Source organism: Cibotium barometz, chromosome 27 (assembly GCF_041138505.1).
Source record: "Cibotium barometz isolate CiBa-2024 chromosome 27, ASM4113850v1, whole genome shotgun sequence".
In the NCBI taxonomy this organism is placed as follows: domain Eukaryota; kingdom Viridiplantae; phylum Streptophyta; class Polypodiopsida; order Cyatheales; family Cibotiaceae; genus Cibotium; species Cibotium barometz.
The window spans coordinates 31,143,418-31,166,204 of record NC_141072.1 but is presented as its reverse complement, the minus strand read 5'-3'; the positions used below and the strand labels follow the sequence as shown (position 1 = coordinate 31,166,204).

Below are 22,787 nucleotides of genomic sequence, written 5' to 3'. Positions count from 1 at the left end.
TGAGATATTTTGGAGGAATGATGAATTTTTGACACCTTGGTAAGGAGAGGGGGACCTTTGAGGTAGGTGCCTCTTTCACATGTATGGGAGGATTTTTAATTCAAAAATATTGAGATATTTTTATCTCTCCTCTCTCCTGGATCAAACTGGTTAAAAATAGAGTTAAACTGGTCCAAATCTTGTCCAAATTCAGCCAAACTAAAGCTGAAAAATTCTAGAACTTAGTTGGACTTAGTTGGTGGCCTCACTCACTTATAAATAGACCCTCATTCTTTTGTATTCTCATTTGTGAGATATACCATGCTAGTATTACATTAAAATAATCATATTTTCTATTATCCCTTAAAAGTCCTCTACTTTTGGAGAGATTAGAGCTTCTCTTTCTCTTTAACAACTCTTGGAGATTTCTTCTCAACTCACTAAACCAATTGATTGGTTGGGGGCTTCACTTTTAGATAAAGAAGCAAGCCAAACCTAGAGGTAAGAAGGAATTTCATGGTTTTGTTAATATTCTCAAATGATTTCACTTCTCAACCCCTCTCAAGCTTGAGAAACTTCTAATTAGTTATTTTTAATGCAAATCAAGCTTTCTCTAAGAACTTTAATGATTAATCATAAAAAAGTTAATCTTTATGCTTATTAGAATACTTTTTATGTATATCTCTCTCTCTCCCAAAAGAATACTCATTCCTATGGCTAATTCTTTAGAAAAAGAATGCTTCTCATTCATAAATTCTTAATTCAAAACCAAACTCTAAGCTTGTTAAGCTAGAGATTAAGAAAATAGTATTTGTATGCTTTTATGTTAATAAAATTATGGTAAATTTATGATTTAATTTCGTAATTTGGATTTAAGTTTAAGGATAGTTCTTCTATCATAATTGTATTACAAAGTCTTATTCTTTTTAAAAAAATTAAAAATTATCAGTAATAGTAGCGAAGCTATGGTCAAAATTTTAGAAAATAATACATATCTTATTTTTATGTATAATTCTAAAAGAGGACTTCCTACCATATTCTAGGATTGGACATCCTACGCTAAAATAATGATTTTCATCAAATTCATGTAAAACAAAATTTTAGTGTTTATGCATAAATAATTAATTAAAGAAAAGAGAAATTTTTGGTAATTTTATTTTATGCAAAAAGAGGAATTCCCATGATAATGGAGATCCATGTAATTGAATGGAAAAAGAGAAATTTTGGTATATTAAAATAATGGATATTTTTATTTAATTTTAAGAGAAATTTTACATAAAAAAATTTATGCATGAGAAATTTTAAATGATAAAAGAGGAATTCCCATGACCAAAGCTAAACAATTACTCCCGAAGAGACTATTACATGTCAACATGGCCTCCTTAACTCTCTTGGATGAAGAGGAACTGAACTGGAGGAAGCATTTGGCATGTGTTTAACTAAGAAGAGGCTCGTTGTTGTAACAGCTGGCCGGAGGGACGTCGCTCGCGACAAAGCCTACCAAGGTCTAGACAAGCCTCGGTATGGTAAAAATGGTACGCTTTCGGTACGATGGGTGAGGACCAACAAAGCGGTCCCTGAGTGAAGTGCTAGGAAACCTAAGTAGGATCCTAGAGGGTTCTGACCAAGTGATGCATGGGCTCGTGGTTGCTAGGATACCCATGCGGACGTCGAGGAAGATTCGGATGAACTGAAAAGAACGACTTTTGTGAATCGAATTTTGATATTGGATCACGTTGGTTGACCCCAGCGGTCCCTTCGGGACCGGGCCCGAAAGACTCCCCTCGCCCGGAAGGCATGGGAAATTCCACCATGGAAAAAAAAATCTTCTAACGGGGAATTACTCTGAGTCAAAGTCTTAACTAGTTAAACTGATCTGACCAAACCTGAAGTCACATAATCAGATCAAGAAGAGACTTGCACTTGGTCCATGGAATCACCGCTTTTTTCCTCATTTATGAGGCACACCCCAACTGATCCCCTCCCACAAAACAAGGTCTTCTCAGGATTTAAACTAATTAATGTAACTAATCGTATCTAGTCAGGAATCCTCTGATCTAGCCTAACCCCATCTGGCCCATGGGTTAGCCAACCACCCGACCGACCACTGTATTGGTGGGATTCCTTTATAAAGATTTGGTTGTGTTTTTGCCCGGGTACCGAGGAAAAGAATTCCCAGGCCCCCTAGCCGGCAATTCATGCAAAAATTAAGGTAGGCATACCACGTACACAACCAATATGAAATTACCATTTATAACATATTCAACTAGCTTTAAAACAATCCTTCAATAGAAATCATAATATTTTTTATCATCATTTTCCAAAATTCCAAGTCTTTTGTATTACAATAATATCCTCTGGACTCTCTGTTGAAGACCAGTTGGCCAACCAACGAGATCCAGTATCAAAATTTGGTTCCCAAAAATCTTTCCTTTTTGTCCATCCGAAATCTTATCCGAAATCTTCCTCGATGTACGCATGGGTGTCCTAGAAACCGCAAGCCCATGCATCGCCTGGTAAGAACCCTCTCGGATCCTCCTTAGGTGTCCTAGCACTTCACTCAGGGACCGCTTCGTCAGTCCTCGCCCATCCTATACCGAAAGTGCACCATTTTAATCATACCGAGGCTGGTCAAGACCTTGGGTGGCAGGCTGCTTTGCCCCACGAGCGACGTCCCTTGACGACTCCCCGCCAGCTGTTCCAGCAAACCTCCTCTTAGAAAAACATAAGCCAAATGCTTCCACCAACATTCTAGCATAAAATAGTTCTTTGAATTAAAAAAACAGAGGTTCCAAATGCAAGTAAAATTCCAATTTGAGATTGGTTCCAAAAACCCTTTTTCCATAGTTCCCAGTTTCATAATGAGGATCCTTGATTTCTCATCAGGGTAATCTACCCATCATTCAGTCTGATTTTCCAACTAGATTCTTGGTGAGTTCGGTCAAGAAAAACTAGTTTAGTTCCGGTAGTCTATTCTTTGATTAGAAACTTGAATTGGTCACACGAAGTTTTTACTTGATTCAGATCGAGAGATGGATAAGTAGGTTTACTGTTCGTCCCTCTCGTAGTCTAACCAATTTCATTCGGTTTAGTTCTACAAGGATTCCCTTCAGATAAACATCTAGTTTTGGATAAATATCCATTTAGTAATTTTACCAATTAAAATATCCAAAGATATTCCTTCTATCACATAATTTCTCAACCTTAATTCATTAGGTAGAATTATGGTAGAAATTCATCTTTTGACACAAATTTAATTCAAATCCATCTTTTCTTAATTATCATAAAAATTCTTCTTTTTAACTAAATATCATACCTATTTTTTGTTTTGAATAAACTTGAAATCCCTCTTTTTCTCATTTTAATGAGTGCAATCCAATTATCATGGGAATTTCTCTTTTACCATAAATTAAATCTATTTAAAATTCTTCTTAAAAATAACATAAAAATATCCATTATTTCCATTAAGCTAAAAATCCCACTTTTCTCATTTAAATATTTGAATTTCAATATGGTGGGAATTCCTCTTTTTTCTAATTAACTATTTATGCTTAAACATAAAAAATAAATTTTCCATGATTATAATGAGAATCATTCAATTAATCTAGGATGATTAATCCTAGAATATGGTAGGAAGTCCTCTTTTCATATTATGAATGAAAATGATTTATGTGTTAATTTTTTAAAAATTTTACCATAGCTCTGCTATTACTGATAATTCTTAATAATTTGAAAGCATAAATTTTAGTGATATCCCTATGATTAGAATAACCATTAATTGGATCAATATCCAGTTATGGACTTGATTCTTAATTTTTCTATAAATTAAATAGCATAAAAGCATTAAAAAGCCACTTATTTGGCCTCAATTTGACAAGCATAGAAATTACTTTTAGATTAGAGAATTGCTTCATGAGATCCTTCATTTGAATATAGAATAGGTCATAGGAATGACCATTCTTTGGGGGAGAGAGAAAAATGCTTAAAAACATTATAATTTAAGCATAAATGGAAATTTATGTGTTTTATCACTACAATTCATTAAAGAACTTCAATTGTATTAAAAAGCCATTCAATTGAATGCTTCTCAAGCTTGAGAGGGGTTGAGAAGAGAGAAACATTTGGAGATTAAAGAAAAAAGACCATAAACCACATTTTACCTCCTAGATTGCTTGATTCTTTGATCAAAGTAGAGGCCCCCAACCAATGTTGATGAAGTCTCCAAGGAAGATTGAAGAGAGAGAGAAGCTCCAATCTCTTCATTTTACCTCCTAGATTGCTTGATTCTTTGATCAAATTAGAGGCCCCCAACCAATGTTGATGAAGTCTCCAAGGAAGATTGAAGAGAGAGAGAAGCTCCAATCTCTTCAATTTGTAGAGGATTTTTAGAGGATAATACAAAATAAGCTTATCTTAGAGTAATACCGGCATAGTTTAGTTCATAGATGAGAATACAAAAAAAAGAGGGTCTATTTATAGGTGAGGGAGGCCACTAACTGAGTCCAACAGAGTTCTAGAATTTTTCAGCTTTAGTTTGGCTGAATTTGGACAAGTTTTGGACCAGTTCGGCTCCCTTTTTTATTTGGTTTGATCTAGGAGAGAGGAGAGATAAAAATATCCTATTATTTTTTAGTTTAAAACTCATCCACACATGTGCAATAGGCGCCTCCTTGAAGGGCCCCCTTCTCCTTATTACCAATGTGTCAAAAATGAATGATTACTCTAAAATATCTCATTTTTTATTAATAATTCATACTTTTTAACTAAAAAATCTAGTACTTAGTCAACTCTTCATCTTATGTCGACATTTACTCATTTTTGGGTATTTTCTTTTATTTTTTGGATTTATCTTATCCCAACACTTGGATTAATCTTATTGGTCCATAGGAACCTTAATCCAAAATTTTTAGAAAATCTTGACTCTTAGGCTCAGGTCTTCTAAATCATTTTTAATTAATTCCAATTGCACCTTGGAAAATCTATTTTAATTTTCTATTTCAAGGAAATATTTTTTTGATATTTACAGAATTTATTTATCCAAAAATATCCCAATATTGATTTACCACTCTCTAGAAATTTTTATCTCACTAGGCCAAACAAGGAAAAATAATATTTTCTTGCATTCAGAAACATAGAATGATTACAAGGGATTGAAGTAGAGGCTTAATTGTTGTTCAGGCTGAGGAGGAATCTTATAAAAGTAATGTATGCTCCTCTCCATCTACGTGGCATCAGAATGGCATACACAAAAAATGCAAGCATGACATACACGCAACATATGTACAATAACACATAAGGTCTTAATGAAGGGAAAATCATCTCATCACTCACATGTGCAGAGATTCCATGGTGGGACAATGTCATTGAGGTAGCCCCATAAGCATAACCTCTTATGGACAACCTCACTGCACTACAATCACACACTATGCTTGTATTGACACCTTTAACAGTAAAGGTCTTGTCTCCCACGTTGGCCTTTAGCAACATATCAAAGAGATGTTCTAGCTCCATTGTTGGTTCAGAAGTACACGGCCTATCTTCAAAGGATCCCCAACACATGCCATCATCTTTGTAGAATGATGTCCTACCACACCATGTTGAGTAGAGTCATACATCAATTGTTATTATAGGATATTAAAGACACACCTTTACAATATTTTTACATGTGGTCATAATTGATTATTACACCTGTTAAGGCCGAGGCTTCTATAACGATAGAGAAAATAGCACTTTGATGTTCGATGGGAGCTCTAAGGACTACTGCCATGGTATGACAAGACACTTCTACAAAGCGCACATTTTTTAAGTGCATGTACCATAAAAATACTTTACATTATCATTACCAAGAATGAGTAAAATCATACCTGGCAAATTCATTTGGATTGGAGTCAGGTCACCTAGGCTAGGTGGATTAATTGGTCACAATGGTGCATTTGGTGCTTCACCTCTTGTGCCAAGCTTATATGAATCCATAACGTAATCTATGTTAGTATCCAAACAATGTAATAATAATAATACCAATGAACCACAAGTAAAATAGTACCCTGCATGTGTTAAGCCTCTGCAAATGGCCATTAATCAAAATATCCAAAATATGTGCTTTGTGGTCATTTGGCAAACGAGCTAGCTGGCAAACTGTATAGCCTATCCTCTGTCAAGCAAGCCAGTTTCTTGAAATAGTGTAGGATTTCCTACTCAAAGAAATCTTCCCCTTGTGCAAGGTTTGCAACAATCACCACCAACCGCCTTGTAGCATGCCTCCACTTTATTTCATCCTTATAAAATCCATTTCTCTTCAAACTCTTATGCAGGCAAACTATCTACTAGGGGGTCAATATCTCGGGTGGCTGCTACGAGGTACTCATCCTATTATTCACAAATTATAACATTAGTGGATAATATGCAAATGTTAATCATATATTGCAAGTGTCTAAAGATTAAAGGTTTACCTAGAATACTATTTGGGAAAGTTCTAAAAGCTCGTAGTAAAACCAAGATGGGCGGCCATTTTTTTTATGTGTCGAGGCATGCTTATCCATCCATGCCTTGTTCATCTCTCTAGTGTGCTTCATAATTGTTTCTTTTTTTGCAACCCAGGCACCCTAATGAGGCACACTTTGTCCACAAGGGAAGAAGAAACATAGCCCACTTTATTCATTCTATGGTAACAAAATTTAAGGTTATGATGAAAGATTGAAATATAGTACATTGAATTTTACTATTTCAAAGAGTCTTAAAACATATATTCTCTTACTACCTGTTTAAGAGAGCTATCACTATGAGAACCTCCCCCTTGCTATCCTTATTGAATTCAATAAGGATAGCATCACCACAAGGATGTCTTGATGCGACATTCTTGAATGCTATAGTTAGATAGTACAAATCTAATTAGTCCCAAAAGTATTTTATAAAACAAAAGACCATGTTCAAAATAGTAGGTAATTTAAGTGGACTCACATTTATTAATCTCCTCCATCCATCCATGCCACAACTCGATGATTGCCATCCCACTCATACAACATCTTGTTGCTCATGAATTCTCACTCTGTGCCTTTGATCATATTCTTGAACTCCTCATTTTTCAATCGCGAGATGTTATCCCATGCAATAACATCATCTTGAATCACTTCTCTAACGGGATTATGGGATGAGGAGATGGAGAAAATGAACCTGCATCTATTGACAACATAGCCATTCATATAAAATTCCCTTACCAGCTTCTTGTACTGAAACTACACTCTTCGTATATAGAGGGGTTAGGCACAATTTTGCATAAGGGAATAGGTGGCAAAGGAGTGGATTTCACCACCTAAAATGCACACACACACGTTATGATTTGGTAAAAGATACATTATATAAGATTTGATAAAAAGTGGTTAATTAATAATTACCTTCACTCTGTTAAGACTGTCTTGTAGGAGTTCTAATCGCAATCCAGTTGCATGAGTCACTACATGAAACCCTCTTCATTGTCGCCTTATTTTTCAATTCCCTCATCCACCTCTTCTACTTCTTTAGTTTCTTTAATGGTTTTTGAAGGATCACCTTTCTTCAAAGACTTAGCAACTCGAGTTGGATTCTTTCGAGGAGGACTCCAATCATTATCTTCCTCTTGCACTTCCTTCCTCTTCTTGGTACTTGTCACTTCTTGGCTTAGTTGCCTGATAGGTGTGCTCTTTACATATTTTTCACGCTTTGGATGTGGGGTTTCCTTTGATGTGTTCGTAACAATCTAAACACATCGACATATACAAGACAGATTACTCTCAAAAAAATCACTAAAAAATAGCATAATTGAAAAGGTGGACAGAGATAAAATAAGATTTACACAATCTTTGGCTGGCCACACAATGATGTATCCTTTGGTTTGATTTAACTTGTCGATATCACCGTCTTTGAGGGGAAAAGGAAGAGGAGCTTCTCCCACTTCAACATCTTCTATCGACATGCCAACATGACCAAGCAACAAACTTCAATTCCATGGAGAGTATCCATGGTGGGGTCTATATGCCAAACGGTCTAGTAGCTACCTTGGTATCACTGAACATCACGGACACTTGTGTCCCTCTTTGGAATTGGGGAGATGCCATGAGGACGAACAAATAGCACAAGAAGAAGGATATTGAACAAGGAAGAAAGAGTCCTAAAAGATATAAGAAAGTAAAAGATAAAAACAGAGCAAAAAATCAATAGATATAAATAGAGAGAAAAATATTAAATTAAAAAATTAGGGTTTTGAAAGAAGATAAATAAGGAAGAAACAAAGAAGAAAAGAGGAAAGAGAAGAAATAATGAAGAAACGAGAGGAGAGGAAAAGAAATAGAGAGAGAGAGAGAGAGAGAGAGAGAGAGAGGAAAAAAGAGAGTGAAGGAAGGATTGGTGAAAGAGAGAGAGAGAGAGAGAGAGAGAGAGAGAGAGAGAGAGAGAGAGAGAGAGAAGGGGAGTTCCATGAGCGAGAGAGAGAGGGAGAGGGAGAGGGCTATCCTTTTAGAGTTTAGGGAGGGAGAGAGTCTATGAGAGAGAAGGAGAGGGGGCTATCGTTTTATGGGGGAGAGGTGAGAGTTTTTCTTTTAAAGGAGAAGAGGGGATTGCTATTAGGAGGGAGGGGGGAGGGAGAGGGTGTTTTGCTTGATGGGGGAGAGCGGCTGCCACGTTACTTTAGGGTAGAGGGGGAGAGGGGTGTAGCGTTTATCTTTAAGGGGGGGGGGACACATTGCTTTAGGGGAGGAGGAGAGGCTGCCACGTTGTAGAGGGGGGGTGCATTGCTTTGGGGGGGGGAGAGTGGCTGACACGTTGCAGGAGGGGGGAAAAGAGGGTTGCCGCGTTTTGTGTAAGGGGGGAGGAGGCCGCGTTTTGTGTAAGGGGGGAGGAGGGCTGTCGTGTGTTGTTTAGGGGGGCTCAAGAATTTAATGGAGGGGGGGCTGCCGTGTTTTGTTTAGGGGGGGCTCAAGAATTTAATGGAGGGGGGGAAGGCGCATGCACCATCGCCCTTAGTGGGGGGTGTGCACGCACATGACCAATTCCAATTGAGGATTGGTAGAAAATGAGCCAAGTGAATTAACCCACTCTGTGGGCTCTGAGTAACCTAGACTAATTCTTGAATGCCATGCCTTCATGGCAGGCGCAAAACGTTTTCCTCGCCAACGGTGTTTGAGGTGAATAGCCACCTTATCGGTGATTGAGGCAAATGATCTATTCAACTGTCACCCTTAGTTGGTGACCCCCCCACCTACTAAGGGAGATGGTCACCCCCCTTAGTAGGTGGGGGGAGGGGAGGGGGGATGGTCACCCTTAGTTGGCGACCCCCCTCCCCCCACCAACTAAGGGCAACCATCACCCTTAGTTGGTGGGGTTGTCCCACCCCCCACTAAGGGTGACAATCGCCCTTCCCCCCGCTAAGGGCAACCGTCACCCTTAGTGGGGGGATACCCCCACCAACTAAGGGCGATGGTCGCCCTTAGTTGGTGGGGGGGGTCGCCAACTAAGGGCAATCATCCCCCCCTCCCCTCCCCTCCCCCCACCAACTAAGGGTGACGATCTCCCTTAGTAGGTGGGGGGAAGGGGGGTCACCAACTAAGGGCGATTGTCCCCCTCCCCTCCCCTCCCCCCACCTACTATGGGTGACCATCTCCCTTAGTAGGTGGGGGGGTCACCAACTAAGGGCGATGGTTGCCCTTAGTTAGCAATCCCTCCCCCCACCCACTTAAGGGTGATCATTGCCCTTAGTGGGTGCCCCCCCTCCACTAAGGGCGACAGTTGTCCTTAAGTGGGGGGGTCACCCACACTAAGGGTGATAGTTGTCCTTAGTCTCGCGATGGGCCCCTACCCACTTAAGGGTGATCATCGTCCTTAGTGGGTGCCTCCCCCCACTAAGGGCGATGGTCGTCCTTAAGTGGGGGGTCACCCACACTAAGGGTGACAATTGTCCTTAGTCTCGCGGTGGGCCCCTGCCCACTTAAGGGCAATTATCTTCCTTAAGTAGGTGGTTTAGGGGGGTTCACCCTTAGTGGGCGACCCCGCCCCCTTAAGAGGATGGGAGGAGGGTTGCCAACTAAGGGCGATCCCCTATGCACCCACTTAAGGGCGACGGTCGTCCTTAAGTGGGTTCGGGGGGATCGCCCTTAAGTGGGTTTGAGGGGGTCGCCCTTAGTGGGCGACCCCTCCCCCCCACCCACTTAAGGGCGACCGTCGCCCTTAGTGGGTTCCCCCCCCCACTAAGGGTGATCGGCGCTCTTAAGTGGGTGGGGGGGGTTGCCCACTAAGGGCGACGGTCTCCCTTAGTGGGGTGGTTTAGGGGGGTTTTCCCACTAAGGGCGACCCCATGTCCCCACCCACTTAAGAGCGATGGTTACATTTAAGTGGGTGGGGTAGGGGGTTTGCCACCTACGGGTGATGGTCGCACCACTAATTAAGGCTTAAGGGCGATGGTCGCCCTTAAGTAGTTTTAAGGGCAACCATTGCCTTTAAAACTTAAGCGAGCGGGGGGTTGCTTAAGGGCGATGGTCACCCTTAAGTAGTTTTAAGGGCAACCATTGCCTTTAAAACTCAAGCGAGCGGGGGGATGGGGTCGCTCCCCCATCCCCACCCATTTAAGGGTGACTCACCACTCACTTAAGGGCGACCATCGCCCTTAAGTGGGTGGGGGGGTTGCCAACTAAGGGCAATCCCTCCCCCCCCAACCAACTAAGGGCGACTGGACCTTAGTGGGTGGGGGGGTTCACCAACTAAAGGCGACCCGCCCCTCCACCAACTAAGGGAAACCCCTCAGGTAACCATGACGACCCACTAAGGGCGCAACCCCCCCCACCAACTAATACTTCTCTCTCTCTCTCTCTCTCTCACGATCAATTAATTTATCAATCACATGTACGACGCTATTGTGTCCAGCATCATCGACTCCATGGAGTGATGGAAGGACATTGTTCTTATGTCACATTGCATATGCATTCTCTTGTGCTAGGAAGTGGTGCCTAAACTACCCACTCTTTTCAAGCACATCTTTACTTGCGATTAAAATCAGTTACTTAAGAACTGTAGAATACAAGGATGTACTCTTTACTTGAAATAAAAATGGATGGAATCATAAAAAGAGATGGTAGAAAGATTATAGCTTAAATTGGGATCATAGCAGAGATATAAAGATTATGCAATCATTATATGAGAGTTAGTTATGGAATAATCATTATATAGGATTTAGTTATGGAATAATCATTATATAAGAGTTAGTTATACAGGCATTTATTATATGGTATAATGATTGAAAATGAATTCTAGATTTTATGTATTAATGACATTATTTATAATGTGATCATTTTAAATTTTTTATTTTTTTTTCTAATATGTATGGAATTTGTGTTTAGATTTTAAATTCATTGTCATTAGTTTGTTGTGTGTTTGTGAGCTTGTTTTCTAAGAGCTTGTGTGTTTATGAGCTAATTTTTTGAGAGCTTTTCTTGCCATGGAGAACACTTCTTTTCTCATTTTTGTGGGAGATTTGGAGAGTGAGCCTATTGTTAGAACTATATACAGGAATGAGAGAGAGAGAGAGAGAGAGAGAGAGAGAGAGTGTTTACCTTAGTCTCCTCAATATTTTGGTATTTAATATACTAAATTGTTAAATTCATTGTAGCACCCATAAATGGACTTTTAGGGTGGCAATTTTAGTGCCCCAGCTAATGTAATATATGGTGTACTAATGTAATATATGGTGTACTTAAATATATTTCTTAGGATAACTTCTGGGGCTCAAAATAGTGTGGTTTACAAATATGTATACTTCTTCAAGAGTAGGTTGCTTTAAAATAGCGTGCTTTACAAATATGTATACTTCTTAATATGTATACTTCTTAAGGAATAGCTTTCTTTAAAAATAGCTTTCTTTAAAAATAGGTTGCTTCTTCAAAAATAGCTTTCTTGAGCGTGCAAGCTAGACTTCTTTAAAAACAGCTTTCTTAAGCATCTACTCCTCTGCTCAGCGAATTTGGCAGGCAGAACCCAAATACTCTTTGTGTCAGGCAAAACCCTAACCTTCACCTTCTCGCTTGGGTGCTCACCGTAGCCGCTCCTCCTCCTCGATTGTTGGACCCCGTGCCGCCATGGCCAATCAGGACACTAACAGAAGGGCTCTTCATGAGAATCGGGTGGAGCTGGTGAATGCGGGGTATCAGGGGCTCCCTGTGGCCATCCCTCTGCTCGGTCTGGGCGTCTACCTCATGCCCGCCGAAGCCTCATTCCAGGCCGTTTCGTTCGCCCTCGAGCACGGCTATCGCCATATTGACACAGCTAAGTTCTACGGAAATGAGCGAGCAGTCGGTGTGTATCTGTATTTTAAGTTTTTCAGAGGAATTATTTCATCTTCTGCTTTTCAGAGAACCCAAATCTGTTCAAAAGAAGTCTCTTTGCTGGGGAAAAAAGAATCTAAGTCTCTTTGCTGGGGAAAAAAGAATCTGTTCAAGAGTCCTAATCTTAGCAAAAATTTAAACCTAATCAAATTCTAGGTCGAATTTGTAAAATATAATCAGGAAACAATACCTAGCTGGGAACCCTTATCTTAACATGGGAAAAAGCGACAGTCAAAATCTGTACAGAAGCCCTAACTTGAGCAGAGGATAACCCCAACCAGATACGCCACAATTTCTCCTTACCATAATTTTTGTCTTAGCATCATCTTGCCGAACTTCTGCAGAAAAGAAAATCTAGCTTGCCTTGGGAGGTATGGCACAGGGAAACTGTACACATGAGAGATCTGCATACTGTGTAAAAATCCTCGCAGAAAATTCCAATCATAACCTAGTCAACAAATATTAAAATTTGTTCGGGGTCTTATCTAAAAGTTGTCAGACTTCTGATGATGGGCGGGAGTTGCATTGCCCAAGCTTTTCATATCTGTAGAGGCCCTTGAACATGAAATTGTGTGGTTTGTGCTGCAGTAGAAAAGTAATCAAGCTGAGTACAATTTCTGTTTTTGTAGGAAATGCCATCCGAGCTAGTAAAATTCCAAGGGAGGAAATTTTCATTACAACGAAGCTTTGGAATTCTGACCATGGCTATGAAAGCACATTGAAAGCTTTTGACCAAAGCTTAAAAGAGCTTGGCTTGGAGTATGGTAAAACAAATTCTTCAAAAGTTTCAGTTTACTATGAGTATACTTACATTGCCATGTTACTCCAATTTAGTATGTGTATACTTACATTGCCCATAACGGCTTCTTTAGTGGATCTGTACTTGGTGCATTCTCCCCTGGTACCTCACAAGAGGCTTGATACATGGAGGGCTATGGAAAAGATACTCAAGAGTGGAAAGGCGAAATCGATAGGCGTTAGTAATTACGGCATTCACCACCTTAAAGAGTTGTTTGCTAATTGTGAAATCCGGCCTTCCATAAATCAGGTAACAACACTTAGTTTTATGAGGTTTGTGCCTTGACTGCATAAAGTCCCTCAGCTAACGTTGTGTATATGGCAGGTGGAGTTGCACCCGTTCAACTTGCGCAAAGAGCTTGCTGAGTTTTGCCACAAAGAAAACATTGTCATGGAAGCCTATTCGCCTCTGACTAGAGGCCAGCGACTAAGCGAGCCTGTTGTAGTAAAGGTAAGCTAAGATGCTGCTCCTAATAATTTCTTTGTAAATTTGCAAGATTTATGGTTTTAGTTATGCTCCAAATGTGACGAATACATGTAGGCATGGCTTATCCACATCTCATCCATCCATTCACATTACATCACATTCATTTATATTCATTGAGATCCACATCTCATCACATCACATCTCATCCACCTTACATCTCATCCATCCATTCACATTACATCACATTCATTTATATTCATTGAGATCCACATCCCATCACATCTCTTCATAACTATCCTCATCACATCTCATCCATTCACATCTACCTAGATCCACATATCACTTTCATCCACCTTACATCTCATCCATCCATTCACACTACATCACATTCATTTATATTCATTGAGATCCACATCTCATCACATCCATCAACATCACATCACATCAACATCCATCAACATCACATCCATCAACATCACATCATTGACATCCACATCTCGTCACATCACATCCATCAACATCACATCTCATCCATTCACGTCTCATCACATCATATTCACATCCACTTACATCTCATCATATCATATTCACATCATATCACATCCATTCAAATATTATCACACCACATTCACATCCATTCACATCTTATCGCATCCATTCAGATATTAACACATCACATTCACATCCATTCACATCTCATCACATCCACTCACATCTCATCACATCTATTCATATCTCATCACACCCATTCACATCCATCACATTCATTGCATCCACATCACATCACATACATTCCATCCACATCTATCCTTATCACATCACATTCATTTCATCCATATCATATCACATCTCATTCATTCCATCCACATTACATCACGTCTATATCTATCCACATCACATCGTATTTATTCCATCCACATCTATCCATATCTCATCACATCCATTCACATCTCATCACATTCATCCACATCTATTCATTCATCCATATTCACATCTATCCACATCCATCCATTCATTCACATTCATATCTATCTACATCCATCCATTCATTCACATGTACATCTATCACTTTACATCTCATTCTCATCCATTTACATCACATCACACCCATTCACATATCATCACATCTCATCACATTTACATCCATAACCATTTACATCGTATCACATCTCATCCATATCTCATCACATCCACTCACATCTCCTCATCACATTCACATCTTATCACATTCATATCTTAACACAATCGCATCCACATCTTATCACATCACATTCATATCTTAACACATTCACATCCACATCCATTTATATCTCCTCACATCACATTCACAACATCACACATTCACATCTTATCACATTCACATCCATATCCATTTACAACACATCATATCTAATCCACATCTCATTACATCCACTCATATCTCCTCACATCACATTCACATCTTATCACATCCACTTTTAAGTACGGTTTTCTACTTTCGATATCGATGAGACTTTTCTAAGTTTCTGTCAATTGCTTGGGCTAGTTAAAGGTACTTTTTCTCGATGGATATTTTCATATTCTTTTTCAAATTTCTCAAGTGAAATATATTCAATATTCTTCTTTTTGAGTAAAAGATTCATGGGATTTATAAAAATCAATTCTACCTATATTTTTAAATAAAATTAATAATACTCAAAATTTCACTTTTGATAAATACTCATAATTTGAATTATGTCAAAAAATTTTCTTTTACCATTTAATTACTTGGACATCAAATATCATGAGATTTTTTTTTTGTAAAAAAATAAATTTATCAAAAATTTATCTTTTATCATTTAATTACGTGGATCTCAAATATCATGAGAATTTCTTTTTTGCATAAAAATAAATTTACTAAAATTTACTTTTTTCTCATAATCAATTAATTATGCATAATTACAAAAACTTATTTCTTATGAATATGATAAAAATCATTATTTTTGCATAGGATGTCTAATCTTAGAATATGGTAGGAAGTCCTCTTTTAGCATTATGCATAAAAATAAGATATGTATTATTTTCTAAAATTTTTATCATAGCTTTGTTGATATTACTGATAATTCTTAATGTTTTTCTAAATAATAAAAGCTTGACATGAAAATATGATAGTAGTTTCTCTTTTATGCTTAAAATCAAACTATGAATTTAAATCATAATCATAAATTTAATTATAATTATTTCACTAGATTAAGCTAATTTCATTATTTCTCTTTTCTCAAATTCATGGGATAATCTATTTCTCATTTAGAATCAATCAAAGTAGTTTTTAATTACTTATAAATAATCTAAAAGAAATAAATATTATTCTGTTAATATAAAATTATAAAAATATTATTTTCTTAATCTCTAGCTTATCGAGCCTAGAGTTTAGTTTTGAATTAAGAGACTATCATTAAGAAGCATCTTTTTTTAAAGGATTTAGCCATAAGGATGGCTATTCTTTTAGAGAGAGAGATTTACCTAAAGAAGCATTACAAATAAGTATCAAGATTAACTTTCTCTTAATTAAGCATTAAAACTTTAAGGAAAAGCTTGATTTGAATTATAACAATTATTTAGAAAGCTTCTCAAGCTTGACAGGGGTTGAGAAGAAGAAAGTCATTGAGATAAATTAGAAAAAATCATAAAATTTGCTTTTACCTCCAAGTTTGACTTGATTCTTTGTTAGCAGTGTGAAGCCCTGACCAATCAATTGGTCCACCAAGAGGAGAAGAGAAAATCCAAGAGTTGTTGTACAGAGAGAGAGAGAGAGAGAGAGAGAGAGAGAGAGAGAGAGAGAGCTCCAAGCTTCCAAGAGAGAAAAATTTAAGGGATAATAAAAAATATAATTATTTTAATATAATACTGGCATCGTATAGCTCTAATATTTTTTTACAAAAGACTAAGGGTCTATTTATAAGTAAGGGAGGTCACTAACCAAGTCCAACTGGGTTCTAGAATTTTTCAGGTTCACTTTGATTGAATTTGGACAAGATTTGAACTAGTTTGGCTCCCTTTTTTATTTGGTTTGATCCAGGAGAGAGGAGAGATAAAAATATCACAATTTTTTTGAATTGAAAATCCTTCCACACATGTGAATTAGGTGTCTACCTCAAGAGTCTCCCTCTCCTTACCAAGGTGTCAAAATTGTATCATTATTCTAAAATATCTCATTTTCTTAGTAATATCTCATATTTTTTAACTAATAAACCTTGTCCTCAGTCAACTCTTCATCTTATGTGAGCATTTACTCATTTTTGGGTATTTTCTTTTATTCTTTTGGATTTATCTCATCCCAACACTTCGATTAATCCAATTGGTCCATTGGAACCTTGATTAGACCATAATCTAAAAATTTCTGAAAATGTAGGTTCTTAGGCTAAGGTCCATTTTCAATTAATTCCTAATGCACCTTGGAAAGTTCATTTTGAACTTCTATTTTAGGGAAATCCATTTTAGATACTAGGAGGATTTTTATATCCAAAGATATCTAAATTTTGGATTCTCTCTCTAGGCCAAAATAGGGTAAATAAAACAAGATCTTTCTTCTATTTCAGAGAGGAAAATAATTTCAAGAACAGAAGGGGAGGTTCTTACACCTTTACACCTCAAAAGCTGGAGGGAGAAATCTTACATCCTATCCCACTTCCTTAAAAAACGCGAGATGTCCTCATCTCGCAACTAGAGGATAAACTCTTTCACCTTAAGATCCGATGAAGGGAGAGAGTTAGGGTTTCATGTGGAAGACATACACAGAGAAGAAGAAGGGAGAGAGAGAGAGAGAGAGAGACGTGTGGGGATAAGTCAGCTCACAATATGAGTGTGTGACTCCCCTATCACACATGTATATTTGCTCTAGTACACATAGTGCACTTAGTACATTAAAAGTACTAAGTGTACTATGTACTGTAAAACTTATGGGCTTGTACACACTACAAGGGTGGGCAAAATGACTTTACCCGAACAACCTCCCACTTAAAGGCAAAGTGCCCTTAAATGAAGGAAAAGAAAAAATCAGCATGTACATGATAACAAGGCCATATCAAGGCTGAAACTGGCCTCATCCAATGCCCATCAAGTGTCTACAATGAGCAAATCGCTCTGGAGGTAAACTCTTTGTCAACAGATCAACCGAGTTGTCATCCGTATGAATCTTGACAAGCTGAATCTGCTTGTTCTCTATCACCTCTCTGATGAAGTGACACTTCACATCCACATGCTTCGTCTTTGCATGAAAGACAGGGTTCTTTGCCAACTGGATGGCGCTCTGACTGTCACAATGCAACAATGGAATATCCCCTGTATAATCCAAATCAACCACTAACCGAGTATATTGCAAGCCTCTGTGGCTGCAATATACTCGGCCTCTATAGTAGATAAGACAGTGTACTTCTGCATCCTGGATATCCATGACACAGTACCTCCTGTGAATATAAACACATAACCGGTAGACTTCCGGTTATCTGGATGACCGGCATAATCCGAATCCGTATAACCATGCACTAATGCATCCTGTTTGCCAAAGCAGATGCACATATCCTGTGTGCCCTTCAGGTATCTCATGACACCTTTCATTGCTTCCCAATGCTTCTTGCCAGGGTTGGCCATGTATCTAGTAACCACTTCCACTGCAAATGCAATGTCCGGCCTGGTAGCAACCATGGCATACATGAGACTGCCACAAGCTGAAGCATACGGAATCTTGGCCATATCAGCCCTGCCACTATCCGACTGTGGGTTGTCCATAGCACTGAGTTTCACATATGGAGGCAAAGGAGTACTAGTCTTCTTCCCCCCTTCCATATTGAACCTCTGCAAAACTTTGCCAATGTATTCCTTCTGAGACAAATACAACACATGTTGATTTCTGTCCCGAAGTATCTGCATACCCAAAATGTGATTTGCATCACCCAAATCCTTCATATCAAAGGTTTGATGCAGCCTCTTCTTCAAGGCATCCATCTCTTTACGAGATTTCCCGGCAATCAACATATCATTAACATACAAGATGAGGATCAATAGACTGCCATCCAAAGCTTTCTTGGTGTATAAGAAGTGATCTATGTCACTCCTCCTGAAATCCTGGGATTTCATGAATGTATCAAATTTATGATACCATTCCCTTGGTGCCTGTTTGAGCCCATAAAGACTCTTTTTCAGCTTGCATACAAGCTTCTCCTTTCCATTCACTGCATAACCCTCTGGCTGTTGCATATATATCTCCTCATGAAGATCACCGTGAAGAAAAGCAGTCTTCACATCCATCTGAATCAAATCCAGATCATCATGAGCAACCAAAGCTAATACAGCTCTAAGTGTGGTCATTTTGACCACTGGAGAGAAGATCTCATGAAAGTCCACACCATATTCCTGCTTGAAGCCCTTAGCCACTAACCTGGCTTTGTATCTTGGGGCTTTGCATCACAGGTGCAACTTTGAGCCTGTAAACCCACTTGCATGGCAAAACCTTCTTGCCTGTAGGCAAATGCACCTACTTGCATGGCAAAACCTTCTTGCCTGTAGGCAAATGCACCCACTTGCATGGCAAAACCTTCTTGCATGTAGGCAAATGCACCAACTTCCATGTTTCATTTTTGTGCAGAGAATCCATCTCTGACTTCATAGCACGCTCCCAAAGAGCCTTGTCTTCCCTCTGTAAAGCCTCCTTATAACATGAGGGCTCCCCACAGTCAGTGAGCATCAAGTAGTCAACCCCTGGAACAAACCTATCAGGGGGTCTGGAGGGTCTTGTGGACCTTCGTACCCAATGATCATCATTTGCAGGTTGCTGTCCAGCCTGCATATCACCTATTGGTGGCTCCTGTTCCATGCCATAAGGTTGAAAGATCATGCCCGGTATCTCCTCTAACTGTTGGATATCCATAGGGATATCTTCTGCCATCTCTGGCTGTCCATTTGGACCATTTTCAGCATCATTTAAGGGCTAATTTTGTTGCTGTAATGGCTGATTTACGGCCCTTGGTTGTTGTCCATGATGTCCATCATCATCAAAGATGACTCTACCAGGCTCCTGTTGCCTTGCAGGCTCCTTATACATGCATGTTTCATCAAAAATGACATCATTGTTGTGTATAATCTTTCTATTCACTGGATCCCAAAGTCTATACCCCATTTCACCTCTGTCACCATATCCTAGGAATATGCATTTGTGAGACTTAGGATCAAGTTTGGTGCGTATTTCCCTGCGTATGTGCCCGTACGCAATGTAACCAAACACTCTCAAGTGCTTGTAGGACGGAGGCTTCCCTGTCCATACTTCCTTTGGCACTTTCCCACCAAGCCTCATGTTAGGTGACTTGTTTATAAGATGAACGGCTGTCATAACAGCTTCAGCCCAAAAACCATGAGGTAACGCAGCATGTGACAACATAGAATGGACCTTCTCCTGAATGGTCCTGTTCATCCTCTCTGCTGTCCCGTTTTGTGGAGGATCATAAGGAGCAGAGAGCTCCCTCTTGATGCCTTTCGCATCACAAAAGTCCTGAAACTGTTTGGACGTATACTCTCCACCATTGTCGGAATGCAAAGCCTTTGAGTGTTTTTCCAGTTTGATTCTCAACATGAGCAACAAACTTCTCAAACACTGAGAATGTATCACTCTTCAAAGGAAGAGGATAAGCCCACACCTTGCGTGTGGCATCATCAATAAAAGACACAAAATATTTTTCCCCTCCCAAAGAAAGCTGAGGCATCTCACATACATCTGTATGCACTAGCTCTAACTGAGCATCTTTCTGTCCAAGAGCTTTCTTGTGGGGGCACTGGAGGCTGGACCATTTTTTAAGTTTTGTTAGGCCTAGTAAGAAAACTTGTCACTTGTATATAAGTAATTTTTGGCACTAAGGAGTGGATAATAATTCCCTTATAGTAGAATACTTGTGAGCTCTTCTCTTCTCTTCTCTCTTCTCTTTCTTGCTTGTATGCTATTAGAGTTGTGAATGTTAGATGGATGCTTGCTTGAATAAGTTTGCTTGTAGCATTCCCTCTTGCATTAGCTTACATTAGCTTCTTCTTCTTCACCCACCTTTTTGTGTGACAAATAACCATCATGAAGGATAATCTCTACTTACCTTCATCTAGGTGAAGAGAGAGATCTATCCCTTTACCCCATTGGCAAGAAGCACATTCTGGGGTGACAATGGAGTGAGGATGCAACACATACAAGCTAGCATACCCATATCCGAAAGTTACAATTATTGTGGCTCTAAGGCAAGGCCCAACGGCACATGATTTGACAAGGCTTATTTAAGATCTTGACTGGAAAAAAACACACACACATACACACCACACATAGAGAGAGAGAGAGAGAGAGAGAGAGAGAGAGGCGAGGGGTGGGGTGGGGTGGGGTGCACGGAGAGAAACAAATAAGGGAGAGAGTGGGAAAGGTGATGGAGGGTGGGTAGTCCATGGGGTTTGAGAGATAGAAAGGGATAAGGGGGAGAGGGAGAGGGAGAGGGAGAGGGAAAGGGAGAGAGGGAGAGAGAGGGAAAGGGAAAGGGAAAGGTGGGGGGGTCGGTGGGGTGAGAGAGAGATAAATATGAGAGAGAATGAAATAAGAGAAAAAAGAAACAAGGAGAAGCAGGGAGGGAGAGGAAGGGGAGAGGACATGGTGGGCTAGGCTTTCAGGGAAAACAGAGAGAAGAAGAAAGTGTAAAGAGAGACTAAACAAGAAGAGATAGGGAAAGAGAAGAAGGGGTGGAGGGAGAGGGAGAGAAGACAATGGGAGAGAAGGGGCAAGGTTAGTGGGGTCTGGATGCAACCCAAGTCAAAAAGTGAAATACAAGGGGGGCTAGAGTTTGAGTCATGGTACCGGAGCCACCTAGCCTCCTAGCTCTTCAGAGCTCCAAAGCCTTGAGGCTCTAGGGCTCACCAACCTATGGCAACAAAAAAGTCAACAAAAGAGACCTAAAGGAAATTGAACTTGAAAAAGGGGGAAAAACTAGGGCCCAAGCTCGCTTGGACTCTGAGCCATATCGCCTCCTAACCTTCAAGAGCTCTGAAGCTCACGAGTTTGTGGTGTCTTGGGGAGATCAAATGAGATTAAAAAGTAATGAACAAGACTAAAATTAAAAAAGTGATGCTAGACACCACTAAAACTTACTCTTTTCTCTTCCTAGAGCCAATACCTCTTCATGTGCGTCTGGTTGACCAATATCAAAACCATGTCCCTTGGAAAGTTGCTAACTGCACTGTGCCAATGGGCACGATTTCCACCACCTTAAAGGGTCCTTGCTAAGCATACAGCAATTTTCAAGCCTTTTTAAGATACTTAGAACTGTAAACCAAGGAAAAGTCACCTTTCTTTGAACTATGGCCGCCAATGAAGATGCCAATCCTCCAAGCTTTACGACATCACTACTATACTTCGGTAACTCTGTGAGTGAGCTACTATATCTCTTCCAATACTTCTTGTTGTTTGCTACATAGGCTGCTCCAAAGCTTAGGTATTTCAACTTTCTCCCTCTAGTAGTGGATCGTGCATTAAATTCAAAAGGTAACACAACCTTTAGGCCAAAAGCAAGTTAAAAGGGGGTGTGTTAACATGGTGGCTTTGTAAGTAGCAGGGTATGCCCAAAGTACTCCCAATAAGGCTTGGTCCCACTAGTGAGAGTGCTACTTGGCCACTCTTGGAGCAATAGTCTGAAAGGATTAGGGAATGAGATAGAGCTTGAGCTCCAAGCACACACACACACACACAACAACAACAACAACAACAACAACAACAATAGATAAGACACACACACTCGTTCAACAATCGATAAGACACACACAAATATGGAATGTGGAAATCTTCTTCTTTCTCTCAAAAGAGGGCTAAAAAAGATAAGTGAAAACCAACATAAGTATTAGAGTATTATGTACAAGCGGTCCATAATGTGAACATGCTAAGTAGATGAGATAGCAAGATAAGTATGCCATAACTCAATTGGACTAGGTAGGTGTAGTCTAGCTATAGAATTACTAGCAAAGATTTGTCATGTCAGCTAAATGCACCAGTGGGGTATAAAGGTGGAATGGTCACCCAAGCATGTAATGAGTGTTAGATCATGTTGAGCTTGACATATCAACACTCCCCCTTAAGCTCAAGTCTATCTCCAAAACTCCAAGCATAGTGCAAAATATGTAAAGTTTCTCTACTCCCAAGGCCTTGGTGAAAATGTCAGCTACTTGCTCCTCTATGTTAACGTACATGACATTAATATCTTCTGCTAAGACCTTCT

At 39.4% G+C, this 22,787-nt stretch overlaps 1 protein-coding gene across 1 annotated transcript; it reads left to right on the top strand.

The window, feature by feature from the left end:
* Nucleotides 1-11,925: 11,925 nt before the first annotated feature.
* LOC147623280 (uncharacterized) lies at nucleotides 11,926-13,593 on the top strand. The gene is made up of 4 exons (XM_086821394.1): nucleotides 11,926-12,291; nucleotides 12,950-13,084; nucleotides 13,193-13,368; nucleotides 13,444-13,593. The coding sequence occupies exons 1-4, from the start codon at nucleotides 12,075-12,077 to the stop codon at nucleotides 13,576-13,578; spliced, it is 663 nt and encodes a 220-aa protein (XP_086677520.1). The 5' UTR covers nucleotides 11,926-12,074; the 3' UTR covers nucleotides 13,579-13,593.
* The last annotated feature ends 9,194 nt before the right edge of the window (nucleotides 13,594-22,787 follow it).